The sequence below is a fragment of the Magnolia sinica genome, chromosome 10, assembly GCF_029962835.1.
Source record: "Magnolia sinica isolate HGM2019 chromosome 10, MsV1, whole genome shotgun sequence".
Lineage (NCBI taxonomy): Eukaryota > Viridiplantae > Streptophyta > Magnoliopsida > Magnoliales > Magnoliaceae > Magnolia > Magnolia sinica.
In genome coordinates this window covers 81294838-81312122 of record NC_080582.1, presented here as the reverse complement: position 1 = coordinate 81312122, position 17285 = coordinate 81294838, and the positions used below count along the sequence as shown (strand labels likewise).

Below are 17285 nucleotides of genomic sequence, written 5' to 3'. Positions count from 1 at the left end.
AATTTTCACTGTTTTAGATTTTCAAAAATCTTTAATTTTTTTTAATGTAATTAACTTATATTATTAGTTATTGACCATTAGCACTCAATGTTAGTTTATACACGGATGATACCGGTAAAGAACCGCACAAGTTCGATTAATCAACCGTAGAAAGTCAACGAATCCGCCCGATCACTTGAACATCAAGTTTAGCCCCATGATTTACTCACGTACGGCCCAAATCTAACCGACCCATCGCTAACTAATCAAGACAATCATAACTAAATTAATGATCTAACTGAAGCCGAGTAGAAAAGGCCCGGATCTTGACTAATAAACCAAATCAACCCCGTTACTATTTTAGCCTAAAACCGACGGTTTAAAGTAAACATAACCAAATCTCCACTTTCACTACTTATAAATAAGCTACATTGTGAACATAGTTAATCCAAACTCTAATCATTGCCCACGAGAAATCTCAATACTTAATTCATTCCAGAAATGCCCCGATTTTTCGAATAAGCTCTAGACCGCTCGTTGTTGGGCCACTAATTCCAAAATTATAGAATAATGTACGTCTTACCGGGCGTGACGTTCATTGCGGGAGTCGGACCTGGGTACTGTCCAGAACCGCTCAACTTGAGCTAAAGGACGAATGCATGAGAAGTGCAAATACCCTAAAGGAATAGGCTGAAACTTAAGTGAATTGGGTCGTCCACTCTTATGCAAAGTTGAGGATTTCGGACCGTCGGTTTACGACCAAACTTCACACGTAGAGTAAGAATATTTCCTTACTTATATTCATATAGCCGCGGCCCCAATCGACCATCGGTGACCGTTGAACAGACTTCTAACCATATCTGTCAATCGGTGCATCCAAATGGCGGGCCGAACATGTTCATACGTAGATCATCACTAGGGCTAACTATCCTACGATGTATATCAATATATACACCCCATAGTAGGCCCTAGAGGCTAGAAAAACCCTCTCATATGGCTAGTATAGTAAAAACCTAACCCTTAGGGCCATTTACACCAAATTTGACACTATATAAAGGCCTTATTTGGGCACCCCCTCCTCCCATACGAATTTCATGCCCTAGAGCAAGAGAAAAAAAGGGAGAAAGGGATAAGAAAAAGAGGAGAAAGGAGAAGAAAGAGACCTTAGGATTGGGTGTTGGTACACTTCCGCCCTCTCATCCCCTCTTTAGCCGTCTCGTCATAGCCGGAGTCGTCGTTGGAGCTTTTCTGACAATGGTTGGAGGTGAGTGTTGAATCTCAAATATAATTTAGGGTTTCAATAGTTGTTTGTCCCAAATCTCATAAGCTTATATGTTTGTTTAGGTCTTTCAACAATTTTCTCTAAAAAACTAACCCTACGAGCTCAAAATTGAAGATTCCTTCTTAAAGGTGCGGACTATTATTCTTAGGTGGCCTGGCACCAATTTTAGTATGAATCTAATGATTATGTTTGATTGGGTGATGTATTTGGATAATCTAGAGAAAATTTAGGCAAGACCTTACATTTTAGATCCTCCCAATCAACATGGAATGATTATGGAATGTTTGTTGTTCCTCAACATGATTGGGTATGAATTTGATGATTGTTTGTTCATTCCTGGCTTGATTTTTGTACAATGTTTCCTTATAACATGTATGATGCATTAACCCTTGTGTATTTTGTACTATGAGATACATGAAATTCTTAGCTTCTTTACTAACCCACACAACACACTTGCACATTTATTTCGTAATGATGTTAGTAGTCGCATTTATAGAGAAACTTGAATTTATATGTTTAATGCATGACTACTTGATATCACTTGTGCTAGATGATAAGCCCTAATTTGTTGAAGTGCTATTGAATACCATCAAATCCTTAGGTTGCTTAAGAAACTGAGGTGAGAAAAGGTGGTCCCGTTGGTAGGACTATCCTGAAGCTAGACCAACGGATTTGGGAAGATGAGAATGGACGACAGTAGTTGGACTACATGGGTTGCTTATACCCGATGTCGTCCGTCACGTACTCGCCTAAACTCCTACGGTCTAGTCCACTTACTGACCAACCATGCTTGTTAATCATGTCTGCTCACGCCTGTATAAAACCTGACTCGGCTAACATTATTCATGTATCGCATTAGCTAGGATTTTGCGACTCGGCAGTTGAGGTCGCAATGAGGGAGTATTGGCCATGTGTGATCATTAGATGAAGTCGCTCGAAGGAGCGTTGTTGTGAGGTCATGCATTATATCATAATACATGTACATGCATTAATAAGACTAGTTTGAGATCTGTGAATGTATGTCTTTCATTAAATTCATCATATAATTGCTGCTTGTTGTAACTTAAGGCTAATAGTAACTACTGAGTTAGCTACTCACTCCCACTTTAGGACGGTGTCTTAAAACACCAACCAGACCCTTTACTAGATGTAAGTGAGGCGGAGCTCGACAAGCTGAGTGAGGTGAGCATGGATGAGGTTAAGGAGCTTCCTTGCTTCCAGACTTTCGGCGGATCCTTTTAGTTTGAGTTCGGGCTACCACAGGGTATGGGCCACGGTTTTAGTCGCTTTGGGTCATGTATGGGTAAGACTAGTTCCCTATTTAGATGACTTGAGATTAGTGGTTTAGATACTTTTATATTTAGTGGCACTCGATACTGCTTTATGATTTACTTATGCTGCATGCCTTGCTAAACTCTCCATTGTTTATGAAATCATCCAAATGTAATTAAAATTTGAAGCCCATTAGGGCACCCATGGCACCTGGGGATTTGGGAGCCGAGTCCCTACATGGCCCCTGAAAATCCGGGGTGTTACAGTTTTCCTATGGCTAAGATTGAAAAAGAACAATGAAGACCCACACCCAAAATCAGAAAAGAGTATAATTAAAAGATACAAAGAAGAAAAAAATCCTTCACATTGTAAACAAGATTCCAAACTCAAGCTTACAAGAACACTTCCCCTCACAACTCATGTTCTATAACATTTGCAATTCAGCACAATGGACTTTTAGAGCTCTCTACAGGTGTATGAATTTTCACAACCACCTTCTTGCTTTAAATAATTACAAAATCACAACTCAATCCTTTTTCTAAAAGTTCTTACACAAAACCGCTCCCGCAACAAAAGATCAAAATACACATGCATAAAAGAGGAAATTATTACAATGATGCTACTCAAGGTTAGCGCAATATTTCAACACAAATGGCTACTTTCAACACCATTATCATGAACTGAAGCGACAGTTGAAGACCCAAAAATACAAGAATCCAAATAGTGCCAAATCCCTTTTTTTCGGCATATGACATTGTTACATGGTCCCAAAATTGCAGTAGTGGCCCACAAGCAAAAGCTAACAGATCCTGCTTTCTTTTACCTTTGCTTGGACAGTTCTAGATCATTCAAGTGTGGGTAGTTTCACGTGGTTTACCATTTACATCCTTGTTTTGGAGACTGATGAAAGGTGGGCCATCAAAGGATGTTGAGGTGGGAACGTGATTATCTATCAGGAGGAAGAATAGCCTCGACCGACATCTTTACAATCAACGCCGTTGTCTCCTGCTTTCGAACTGCATAATTCAAAAGGTAGGTAGGCACATGATAATGTCTTTCCGCTTTTTTAAAGTTCCGTATGGAAAACATGCAGCAATTGGGAACGTTGACATGGTGGGTCACTAGATGGATGGACTATACACCAAAATTCACATTGGTTGGACAACTTTAATCATCTAGTAGCGAAATCTGCCCTTCACATGTACTGGTTTTTTAGGATACTGATCGAACTGTTACTACAGTCCAATCCATTCTCTGGTCCTTTCCGCAATGACCCACAAAATCAATGGTCTTGATCAACATAAAAAAAAGTGCCACATTCATTCTTCTTTATTGCAGAACTGAACCTGAGATTACCATTCTGTTTTCTTGATATCTTTCTCATCAATGCCCGCTGCTGTGGCCGGCATTTGCAGATCTGGTGAAAATCCTGATTTCTCTTTAAGCATGCTCGAAAGGCTTTTGCAGAACTGGTTATTGTAGATAATGAAATGTTGAAGTCAGTTGAAATGCAATTGGAATTTGCATGAAAAAATGATTTCAGAGAGATGGAGAATGATTTATACCTCTGTGTACACCCTCAATTCCCTTGCAGACTTCGATATCTCGACCACACAATTCGTTGGTGTCACCTCAATGACCTGAATTTACGAAGAGGAACGAGTTAGGGCTGCTGGGAGAAACGCGTGAATGATCACGGTCACTCATCAGGTGGGGTGGGCCACTGAACATTTTTGTACACAAAAAGTCGGGATGGTCCATGTTCGTCGTAAATGTTGGAACCATCTGATGAGTGGACCACATGCCTGGACCCTTCTGATGAGTGACCACATGCCAAAACAAAGAATATTCATAGCATTTCACATAGTTGTAGAAGAGTGCATGATTTGATTACCTCTGCCGAAACAATGCAATGCGATCTACATCTCGTCAACCTTCTTGTACCATGAAGTTTCACCTGCAATGATCAAAACATGATCCGACCATTGTGAGAATTCCAGTTCTTTTGAATCAATGGCAAGGAAAGCCAGCAACCCGTTACCTTGGAATTGTTCATCCTTTCAACAGAGAGCCTTGCATCCTTCGCAGCAACTTCAATTTTTTCTATGGTCTCATGAATTGAATGCGTTGAGCCAAACCTTGTTCTTTGTTTGTCATTATCCTTTAGCGGAAAAAAAAAGGGATTTGGGTGTTAGAGATTTCAAGAAAATGCTCTTGGTATGTCTGAAAGAACCATTGAATTGAATTGCAATTAATAGTCAAGGCTGCATTTGGTTGCACCAAATATCATGATATGTCATGATCAATCAGTCTGTTGGCACAAAGATATCATGAAATTCCAAGATATTTTGGTGCAACCAAACGCACTCCTAATAAAATGGAAACAATCAAGTCATAATGTTCTTCTTTAGCATTCATATCGATTGTCTGAGGCTCCAAATTGCAATTGCATGACTTCCAAGTCGAATTTGAAAGACTGCCAAATGCAATTTGAGGCCAGCTTCTTTATGAATACTATAAAACATATTCTATGAATGTTTGCAATTCAATTCACTTGCACAACCAAACATGGCCTAGGAAATGAACTTGGATTTTGATTTAGATTACCTCTTCTACGAAGAGACCTGATAAATCAAGATCGTTAGACATTGCTATCAATTGGAAAGCGTTGATAAAACTCGGCGATTTGGGTTTATCCGTCTCTGTGGTGGTTTCCTGTATTCAGTTTTAGAATGAAAATTCAAATTATAAACCTTGCATATTTTAGCCACATCAATTGAATTGAAGCTTGCAAGAGTTCAAATCCTTACTCCTGTGCTATCAAATGCAGTGTTGACGTCATCCAAATTTATGGTTTCATCATGATCGATTCCTATAGATGGTTGGTAATCCATTTGAAACCATTCGTCTTCAAGAATCTCTGATATTGTTATCCTCTGTTGTTAAAAATGCAAAGTCAATGCTTGAAAAGAAATTTTGTATTGGTTCTTGTAAGAGGAATGCTACTTGAGATGGACATCTGCAAGCATCCTGCAAATTCAAATGTGGCAAGTGTGTGACATCTAGACCGTTCATCAGGTGTAACCTGCGTTGAAGTTGCAACAGGCGATCAGGCCAGTCCACTAACCAGATAGGCCACATGTTAATTGGACATGAACCATTAGTTATCATTTTTAACTGTCCATTTTTTGGTATATGAATGGCCCACCTGATGAACAATCCTAATCTTTGTCCTGATGAATGGCCCATATCTCACAAACATGTGATAGAATCAAGATGTTTCAAGAGGTGGCTAAGAATACCCTTCTTGGAACTGGATCGAGTATTTTGAAAATCAGCTTTCGTTGGCTTCCCGTAAACCATTCAGGACATGTGTATTCAGCTCTTGATATCTTCAAAAAAGGGGGAAAAATCACCTCCAAAGAAGAAATAATACAATAAAAAATTCATTCCGAAATCGGGTCTCTGTAGGAACTCACCTTCCGATACAAGCTCATCAGATTACGATCATCGAAGGGTAGAACACCGGCGAGTAGTTCGAAAAGAATCACGCCACAAGACCAAATATCTGCGGCCGATCCTTCGTAGTTCTTATTGGCAATTACCTGTTAAACAGAGAAGATGAGTACTTATTGCTTTCAAATGATGATTAAAATCTCATTTTCCTCACTTAAATGCTAACGACACTGTCTGAAACCTATGTCGGATGCACATGCCAAACACACTATAGGACGAAATGGACATAGTTTTAGCAGTATTTATGTGATTTTTACCATGTAGATCATCCAATTCAATTCCTACCATCCATTTTTTTTCGTGTGTCGCCTACCTGACAGTTAGACACACATACGGGTTGGATATCATAAAAACATGCCAGATCGCTCATGTACATATGATATGTGCACAGGGGCCACGAACCTCATCGTTATACATCCAGATGGACGAGATGGGGTTTCATGTAGTCCCATGTTCATGTCCGCTCCGAGACATGTATCTACGTCGAAGTCCGATTGGAGGAAAACCCAAATGAAAAATCAATACAAAATTTGTAATTACCTCAGGAGCGACATAACTCGGAGAGCCACAAGCTGTAGATAGTAAGTCCCCTGGCTGCCAAACATGCCAAAATTTCAATTAGGACTCTTCCGAAGAAGATCATGTATATGGGAAGCAGAGAGTTTTCGAGTTCGACTGAAATATAAGAAGATCTTTGGTTTGATCTCACCTTACGCAGTACACTGAGTCCGAAGTCGGACACTTTCAAATTCCCTTTGCTGTCCAATAGCAGATTTTCAGGCTATTTATGTCATCCAAACAGAGAACCAAACAGGACCCAAGTTAGCACACATGATCTATATTGGCCAGAGAGAGTTGGATATGTGATTTTAGCGGTGGGGACGGAATGGATCCTGACCTTTAGATCTCTGTGGTAGATGCCTCTCCCATGGCAATAGTCGACGGCGTCAATCAGCTGCTGGAAGTATTTTCTAGAATCGCCTTCACTTAATCTCTTCGTATAGGACTGCCAGAAACATAAGAAAACGATCTCAGAGACATATATCAGAACAGGAGACCTTCAAAATGTTAAGGACATTAGCGCGAAGAGGAGATCCAGGCTACTCTTAGGTGGCCCGAAAGTTGAGCTGGTCCACTCATCAGGTGGGGCATACATGTGTGTTGAATGTAGAACACTGATCATCTCATCGCGACCATCTAATTTTCTCAAACACATGTCGAGCATGATGGACCCCACCTAATGAATGGCTAGTGCAACTCAATCCCAGTTCATCTCAGAGTTCCTCATATGCTTCTACAGATTTCAGACTCACCATCTTATCTGAGAGCTGCCCGCCCGAGATGTATTCCATAACAATATAGATCCTTGTCTTCGTTGCAATGACCTGTATTTCAAAATCAATGGAAAAATATCTCAAAAAACAGGACCTGGAAATGCCCTTCCGGTTCCACAATCGGAAAATCAACAAAAAACCAACCTCATATATCCGAACAATGTTCGGATGATGCAAAAGTTTCATCGTGCTGATCTCTCTTTTCACCTGAAATCGATCCCATTGGTCCATAAAACGTCCAAAACAAAACAAACATAAGGAATTATAAAAAACTTTTTAAAAAAATAAAATTAAAAGGACACGAATCGCTACCTGATCCATGAGCTTATTGTCCATGACCATCTGTTTGTCGATGATCTTGACCGCGACACTGTGGCCCGTCTCGGTGTTCACGGCCACCTTGACCTTCGCGAAGGTCCCTTCGCCAATTGTTCGGCCGAGCTGGTATTTTCCTATGTTGGTTGCAAAACCCATTTCTCTTTCTCTACAGAAGATCAATTAAATTCAGCAGTTTCGCTGAGGGTTTTGAAAGTCTACTGAATGGGGTTCTTCGGACCGGTCGGAAGAAGAAATGGAATTGGGATGTTTTAGAATCCAAGATATTGGTATTTCAGATCCTTTGGAATGCCAAACAGACACTTGGTTGTATTTGATTTGCATTGTGGTTTTAAAGGTGTGGTGATTGGGAGTTTGGAAATGCATAGGAACGCTGTTTGAATTTGGAGGGAAGACTGGCAGTTGGGAGGATGCACATGGGATTTGAAGGGAAGGTTTTTTTGTGGTTTTCCCTCCCTCTTTTCTTAGATATGCATGGGCGACTCGCGCGTGGAGTGATTGAGGATGTGAATTTCAGGCACATGTGGAGTTTTATGTGAGATCTGGTCCGTTCATAAGGTGAGGCCCACCATGGATGTGGGGAATGGTGGTATCGAATCGTGATGTGTATGATATTGGTACGATTTAGATATATGGACCGTTGGTTATCTATTTGCATGAATGTCATTTTTTTCTTTTCTCATGCACGTGTGACCTGCCACATGAGTGGAGCGGACAGAGTTTTGGGAGGGGTCAGTGGGAGGACGTGGATTGCCAGCGACACCTATGGCCTGAAGCTAGGTGGGGGCCATCTGAGGACGCAGTTTGGTTGGTGACGCTGCGCAGCATGGTGGGTGTTGGTTGGTGCTCTGTGAGCTCCACCACCATGATGTATGTGTCTTATCCATGCCGTTCATCCATTTTTTTCAGATAATTTTAACGTTTTTTATCTAAAATTGAGTAAGATCTAACTCTCAGGTGGACCACACCACAGGAAAATAATAGTGATTGAATGCCTACCATTAAAAATCTCACAGGGCCCACTATAATGTTTATTTGACATCCAACCTGTTGATTAGGTTATAAAGACATCAATTAAAGAAAAAAAAATAAAGAAATAAAGAAATATCAGCTTGATCTGAAACTTTTGCGGCCTGAGATGTTTTTAATGGTGGGCATTCAATAGACACTGTTTACCGTGGTGTGGTCCACTTTAGATTCATATTTGCCTCATTTCTAGAATGGTTCCATTAAATGATCCTTAAAAATTCGTGGACGGCATGGATGAAACACATACATCATGGTGGGGCCCACAGAGCACCGATCTGTATCCACTGATGCCAAACCGCGTTTGTGAGAAATCTATCCTGTCCGATTGCGGTTTTTCTAGTGACAGTGGCACCAACACCAGGTCATTTTAGCGAGTGAAATGAGGCAGATCTAAATATCAGGTGGACCACACAACAGAAAAAGTGAGGATTGAACACTTACCGTTGAAAGCTTTTTAGGACCACAGAGGTTTTGAATCAAGCTATTATTTCTGCTTTCCCTTAGTCCAGGTTTGTGTGACATTATCAACAGGTTGGATGACAACTAAACATTACAGTGGGCCCTAGTAAGTTTTGAAGATTCAGTAAACATTGTATTTCTGTAGTGTGGTCCAACTGAGATGTGGATCTGCCTACAACCATGACTTAAAATGAGCTAGAAAAATGGGCGGATAAAATAGATATATCATGGTGGGGCCTACAAATCCCCAAGTGAAATGAGGCAGATCTAACATATATCCATTCAGAGTATGGGTTCCACCCACAGTTGGGGTCTAATACACAGTTCCAAAAATAAATCAAAATGCGTTGCGGTAAGATTTGCCCAATGCCAAAAATATCCACCACAACTAGTTGAGCGGCAAGCTAACTTTAACGGTCCATCAAACAGCTGAAAGTACTAGATCCATGTACTTGTCCACCAATGCATCTACCTCAGTAACACCTGAATTTACAGTAAGGTCTGTTTATTGTTTTGAAAAATCGTCCTAAGATAAGTGATCCAGTGCAGATGATGATAAAGTTGGGTCCTTACTCTTACTCCGGTGGTAGACTCGAAGGAGTTTCAATGCCTGATCAAGGGTTTGAGCACCCATAGGCGGTGAAATTCCACTAGCGTGAGTATGTGGGGTTATGTGCGCGTGTGATATATATACACACACATATGATCTTCATGCAAAAGGCTTTCTCTAGTTACAATTCCAAATTTCTGTCCGTCAGTGTGGGAAAGAGTCTTTTCTTCTGAGACTCTTTCTCTCTCAACGAAGCGTGGAATCTCAACTGCTCTTCCCCGATTGCTGATTCCCGCGTGGGTAGAGCCGTACGCATCTACATGCGTGTACACGTGCAGAACTGAACACATGATGAGATCTGCGCTATCCAGAAGATTTGAAACAATGCTTAGATCTTCTTCCTGAAAAGTTAGATAGTTCGCTCTTCAAGTGGGCCAACTTAAATTGAGGGTGTCAATTTTTTTTCTAGCCATTCAATTTTGTTTGATATGCTGCGGTCCACCTGAAGTTTAAAATGGACTGATTTTTCTGCCTGAAGATGTAAAAAGTGTATCACACCTGATGAAAAGTTCAGATCACACACACGTGTGACATCGTGACACATGCACACGCATGTGGTTATGTACAGCTGCCACACGCGCGCCGAATTAGCAAACTGCAATAGCAGTTTGTGGATGTGATTGAAACATGCCTTAAAGGGTATTCTCGTTATTTTATAAGTGGTGTGACCTGTGTCATGGGCCACCAGTCAAGAGGTTAAAAGAATTGGCTTAGTTAGTGGTCTGAGAATTTTCATGAACATTTTTAGAAAGGGACTGTTCACCTACAGACAAGGTAACAGGACCTTCTTTCCCAGTAACATGCTGCTTACATAGCACATCAGTACCATTAAAACAGTAGGCCCCACCACAAAGATCACCTTCCACAAAAATCATGCGTTTCAACTCATCAGTGATCTACACGGTTGGAAACAATTGATAACCGATGGTCTGTCCTAACATACAGGTGCAGCCCACTTAATAAGTGGATCAGCCTGTCTTTCGAGAAGGATGATCTTGATGGTGGGGCATACCAATTTCATGGTGCTGATGTCTTACTTAGTGCCATGTTGGTAGGAAAGATGGCGTGAACGTAGTTGAGTATTGCCTTGCAAATACAGTATTTTTTCATTAGCATGATGTGACAGGATATAAAAGTCATTCAATCATTTTTCCGTGTCACTTATCCATTTCATTTAATTTTTATGTCTGATATCAAAATTATTAATTATCTAAAGCTAATATGAATTAAAAACTCATCAAGGGGCCATAGAAGTTTTGGATTAAGCTTACATTTGTATTTTTCATTTATCCATGTCTGTGTAACCTGATGAATAGGTTATATGGCAAATAAACATCACTATGTAGCGATAAAAGTTTTAATGGGGGTGGAATCCATAAAACCTTTAATGGCGAGGATTCAATCACGACTGTTTCATATTGTGTGGTCCATCTAAGATTTGAATCAGCTTCATTTTTGGAATCATATACTAAAAGGAGTTTTCAAAATGGTTGGACGGTGTGGATTTAAGGCACATACGCCACTTCACTGTGAGCCCCACAGTCAGGGGTCCCACCCACCCCGGTGGATCCGGGTTATCAGCCGATCCGCTTCCCTTATGGTGGGCCCACGCGTCTACAGCTATGTGGCACGTGTGCCACGACCCTTATCTTCAGTCAACTCGGATGCGCGCTGACTCAAAAATTGGAAAGGTGAGTCACGTGAGCTACGATTAGAGCTGTACACGAGCAGACTAAGGCTCGAGTACTCGCTTAACTCGACTCGGAATACTCGACTCGTACTCAACTCGTGTGATTTTGAGCCGAGTACGAGTGGGTTTATAAAGCTCGTTTAGAAAACGAGTAGAGTACGAGTTGAGAAGTACTCAACTCGGTACTCGACTAGTGTACCGGTATATATAAACAGAGATATAAGAGCTAAGCAATGAAATCTTAAACCCCTCTAATCAACCTTTTAAAACCCCCTTCTCTCTCTCTCTCTCTCTCTCTCTCTCTCTCTCTCTCTCTCTCTCTCTCTCTCTCCCCAGTGTTTTCTCTTGTTTCAATTACTTTGTGAGGTTTGCGGCCCTCTTCTTCCCTCTCTCTCTCTCTCTCGTCCCTGTGGCCTATCCGGTACCCTGCACCGCTGGTCCGCTGCACGCAAAGGGTGGAGATACTCGTCCGTCGTCCTTACCCTGCACGCTCGTCCCTGCCCTGCTCGTCCGCAAAGAGTATGAGTCTCTAATCCTTATCCATACTTTCTTTTGCTTTTTATTATTGTATGCCTAATGTGATTCAAATCTGCCCAATTTTTTGCCATGAGAAAGGCCCACAATCTGTCCATTTTGGACAGCGAGGATGGCCTTAAATTTGTCCAATTTTTGGACTGTTAGACGGCCCACAAATTTGTCCAAAATATGGACCTTGGACGGCCTTAAATCTGGCCAATTTCTGTTCGTACTCGAACTCGTCTCGAAAACTTAGACTCGACTCGACTCGTTATCTACTCGTACTCGGCTTGTACTCGGGCGAGTAGAGTACGAGTAGGGAGTCCATACTAGTTGACCGAGTAGAGTCGAGTACGAGTACGACTCGGGCATTAAGAGCCGAGTACGAGTAGTGCGATACTCGGCTCGACTCGACTCGTGTACAGCTCTAGCTACGATGTCTGTGTCGCCAACGTCCGTAAGAGATCGTTTTGCTTCTGTCGCGACTAAGTGTGTAGCGTATGTCACGAGCTACTGGGCGAACAGACCTAGTGTCTAAAGATCGGAACCGTGCATGTTGTGGAATATATGCTACTGGCCATGATGAGAAATTAAAGCTGATCTTGAGGTCAATATCTGCATTTTAATTCATAACAATGAAAAGAAAATTTTCAACGGTTCACGTTCAAATACGAAAATCAAAGTTTAGAATTAGTAATCAAGTGTGATAATGAGTTAATGGATTTTATATGGTAGCAGAATATGGACGGTTAAAATCATCGGACCATCTTAGAATGTGGGCCTCACTGGACAGAGACACACGGTGGATCCTAATCCGCGACAGAGGCGGAACGAATATTCGAGAAACGATTAAAGCCCGCGTCGACCGCGGACTACCTTTTCACGAAGCGGATTAGCTGGTGTACCACACACCACTCCCACCAGACATATAGCTGGTGTATTAACGTTGTCCAATTATAACGTATAGGTTATATCCAAACCGCCCATACATTTGGCGAGCTCGTCTAACCTTGAGAAGAAAATTAATACATATCTAAAGTTCAAGTGGACCACACTGAAAAAAGTAGTGGGAGATTGAACCTCTACCATTGAAAACCTTTTGGGAGTCACAGAAGTTTTGGATCAATATAATATTTATTTTTCCTATTAATATAGATCTTTTTGACCTTATGAAGAGATTAGATGGAAAATAAAGGTTATGGTAGCCCTACAAATGTTTTAACGGTGAAAATCACCATCCCAGATGCTATATGTTGTGTGGTCCGTTTGAGCTTTGGATATAATTCGGTTTTTCGATCATCCTCTAAAATGTTCTCGCCAAATGTACTAACGGTGTGGATTTAATAAATACATCATCGTGGGCCCATGTAATTTTGATCTCCTTTGAACCGGTCGTACAACTCGGAGCTGGAGGAGTGTCAGCGCTCGTCTTCGCACGACACATAACCACAGTAGTGTGGGAACGGTACTCCCCCTGCTACCAGCCAATGGCTGGTGGTCGGTGCTATATGGGCCCCACCGTGATGTATGTGTTTCATCCATGACGTCCATTTATTTTTATAGATCATTTTATGGTGTGAGACCAAAATGAAATATGTCCCACTCTCTAGTGGACCACATTAAGGAAACAGTGTTGAATGAACGTAGACCATTAAAAACTTTTTGGGGGCCATAAAAGTTTTGGACCAAGCTGATCTTTTTTTTTTCCCTTCATCCGGGTCTGTATGACCTAATCAACAGATTGGATGTTAAATAAACAGTACAATGGGCCGTAGGAGGATTTTAATGGTGGATATCCAATTAATATTATTTTCCTGTGGTGTGGTACACATGAGATTTATATCCCTCTAATTTTTGAGATAGGCCTTAAAATGATCTTTAAAAATGGATGAACGGAATGGATGAAACACATGCATCATGGTGGGGCGCACAGAGAACCGAACACCAGCCACGGGGCTGATGGCCGGGGGAGTAGCCAATCCGTTTCCCAGTAGTGTGGTACACCAGCTAATCCGCTTCCCCTTTTTCACACGAGAGTGGCAATTCAAAAGGAAAACGGGTCCGCAAAACCAGGTAGAGGATTATGTGAGACCCCGGACTGTGGGACCCATTTTGATGTATGTGAATGCATCCAAGCCGTCCATCCGTATTGAAAGCTCATTTTAGTGGTTGATCCGAAAAATGAAGCAGTTCCAAATTCCATATGGACCATAGTAGAGGAAACAATGTTGATTGACCATTAAAAACTTCTCGTGGAGCACAAAATCTTTGGATCAAGATGATATTTGTGTGGTCTCTTCATCTAGGTGTTCGTGACCTTATCAACAGCTTGGATGTAAAATAAAAATTCTGGTTAAATCCATGAAGTTTTCAATGGTGGGGATTCAATCACGACTGTTTCCTGTGGTAGAGTCCACCTAAGATTTGAGTCAGCTTCATCTTTGGAACCATCCACTAAAATGAGCTTTCAAAATGTTTGAACGGTGTGGATTTAAAGCACATACATCACTGTGAGCCCCATAGGGGTACCACCCACCTCGGTGGATCCCGGGTCTCACCTAATCCGCTGCCGGACCATTCAAACAATCTGATTTTGATCATTCCAAACTTAATTCAGTTTAATTTGAAATAGTGTAAGCCAGGTGTACTATTTCTAAGCGCCTGCGTATCAAGCGTCTTATGCTTCCAGAGTACCCAGCGGGTGGAGTCATGCTATTCACACAGGCGGATCGAACAAGACGTGATGGATCTGAGCTTTCCATCAAATCAGCCAGATTGTATAGACATTAATCTGGCCTAAAAAATCAAGCCATTTAACACTTCAGGTGGGTCCCAAATAAACTAAGATGGCGAATTTTACTAGTGCCGAAATTGAACAGTCAGCCCAGATCGGTAGAAGACCGTGGCCCAATCAGGGATTAAGAAAACCATGCGTAAGGAAGACCACCTTTCAATGTATCACATGGCGTTCAAAGCACTTTTCAAGCATTATTTTTTCATTTGTTTTGTATCATGTCTCTAGCTAGTAATGGACAATGGCTATAAGGGCCTAACTTACTATTATTTTCTCATTTGTTTTGTATCATGTCTCTAGCTAGTAATGGACAGTGGCTACAAGGGTCTACCTTATTGTTGGCCCCACACACAAACCTGTGGTTGACATCTTACTTCCATTGTATAAACATTAATGTGGCTTAAAAAATCAAGCCATTTAACACTTTGGGTGGGTCCCAAATAAACTAAGATGGCGAATTTTACTAGCGCCAATATTGAACAGTCAGCCCAAATCGGTAGAAGACCGCAGCCCAATCAAGGATTAAGAAAACCATACGTAAAGTAGACCACCTTTCAATGTATCACATGGCGTTTAAGGCACTTTCCAAGCATTATTGTCTCATTTGTCTTGTACCATGCCTCTATCTAATAATGGACAATGACTATGAGGGTCTACCTTATTTATTGTTGGCCCCACGCACGAATATATGGTTGACATCTTTTCCTCATTGCTTGCTGGCTTATCTAAGTTGTTCATTTGACTGGTTCTTTTGGTGCCAAGGTGATGCAGAGATAGACATGATGAGGTCGAGCACCAAATAATTTTTTTAAATTTATGAAGCTTCTTTAGACTTCTCACAGAAATTCATCAAATACATGAGAAGAGATAGAAAATATAAATAAATTCTAATAAAATTTAAAATAAATTAATTCTTATTTAAAAAAATAAGTTTATATTCGTAACTTACTATAAATAGTAAACTTAACCTACTATAAATAATAAAATTATCTTTAAAAAAAGTTTAAAAATCAAACTCCAACTCAAACTCTCTAAAATCATGACTTATTATAAATGGTAAACTTATTATTTATATATGGTCATGATTTCCACTAGACCTCATGGTTCAGTTCTAAACACTTTTCATGTTGGCACAACTAAAACTTAATGTATCAAAAGTTATAACTAAACTAAAAATGATTATAAATAACAAAAATATAAATAAAATGAATTTTCAACTATTGATCTACAATCCGGCACGGCGGGGTTGGTTGGCTAAAGTAGCTTTTCCTGCTCAAAATCATATGGTACATTGAATAACGGTTTGTGAGAGAGGCTTGTTTTAAGGTTATGATGGTTTAGATTGTTGGATTATTTGGTTGAATTAAATAGACTATTAAAAATCGAGAACCAAAAAAGGAAAATAAATTTTGAGAAAGAAGAACTTATTGAATTGAGTCGAGGCGTGACTGAGTCACTCGGCTTGAAATCGAATTTGCTCCCCTTGGACAGCGTCCCAAGTGCAACAGGTTTCCAGAGCAATCGACCTCCATGATACAACGACTATGACCCGGTCCCAGCGGTGCACTCACTGTACACGGGCTCGAACTACTTGCAGTTTAATCCGAAAGTGCTGAGTTGACTCAGCGATGAACTTAGTAAAATTCTTAAAATTGTATCATTGAGAGTTTTATAAGAGAGATAATAATTTCGTATATCAAAATTGGAATCGGTAGTCTTTATATAGACTCCGAAGTGGTGCATAAACACCATTTACAAAAGGTTAGGTCCGTTGGGTTTAAACCCAACAGAGGCGACCAACCGGAAGGGACGCATCTCTCTGGTTTAAAATAAAAAAGCGCAAATGCGAGTACACTCCCGCACATACAGTCCTACGAGTACCCATACACACACCCACGCGAGTACACACACACCGCACCCACACTCCCGCATATACAGTCCTGCGAGTACCCATACACACACCCACGCGAGTATACACACACCGCACCCGCACCCGCGCACGGACACGGACTCGGACTCGGACTCGGCTCGGCTCGGCGCGCGCGCGCGTGTGTGGTCAATGGCATAGATTAGAGCTATTGGCATAGCCCCCCCACAGGACCAAATTCACATGCCCCCTGAAAGGGGCTCAAGCCCTAGGCAAAAATACTATCTTATATACAAGATAGTTTACCTTTTCAAATCCGATGTGGGATAAAACCCACAACACAAAAGTACCAAAGCTTTTCAAATGTGGAGGAAAATCACCGAAAATTAAAAAATTCAAATTTTAATATTATTTTAAAACAAAATATAACAATCCCCCACATGTTTTAAAATAAAACTCTTTCGGATTAAAGCGTAATAGTTGTGCAATGGTACCGGTGTCACCATAGACTTGAACCGACATTAGAATAAACAAGACAGGTCTACAGGAATCAGGTGACACTATAGTCTTGAACCTGAATTCTTTTAATGTAGATCGCAAG

At 40.9% G+C, this 17285-nt stretch overlaps 1 protein-coding gene across 2 annotated transcripts; it reads right to left on the bottom strand.

Moving 5' to 3' along the window:
* Window positions 1-2881: 2881 nt before the first annotated feature.
* LOC131217141 (CBL-interacting serine/threonine-protein kinase 21-like) lies at window positions 2882-8100 on the bottom strand. Of its 2 annotated transcripts, none has more exons than XM_058211921.1 (15): window positions 7696-8100; window positions 7528-7590; window positions 7363-7434; window positions 6948-7055; window positions 6759-6830; window positions 6590-6643; window positions 6013-6138; window positions 5836-5925; window positions 5344-5469; window positions 5141-5248; window positions 4575-4694; window positions 4428-4490; window positions 4099-4173; window positions 3880-4002; window positions 2882-3787 (listed from the first exon to the last, which is right to left on the bottom strand). In XM_058211921.1, the coding sequence occupies exons 1-14, from the start codon at window positions 7855-7857 to the stop codon at window positions 3886-3888; spliced, it is 1356 nt and encodes a 451-aa protein (XP_058067904.1). In that variant the 5' UTR covers window positions 7858-8100; the 3' UTR covers window positions 2882-3787; window positions 3880-3885. The 2 variants fall into 2 exon arrangements, with proteins under 2 accessions (XP_058067904.1, XP_058067902.1); XM_058211919.1 differs by having other exon boundaries at window positions 2882-3549; window positions 3890-4002.
* Window positions 8101-17285: the final 9185 nt, after the last annotated feature.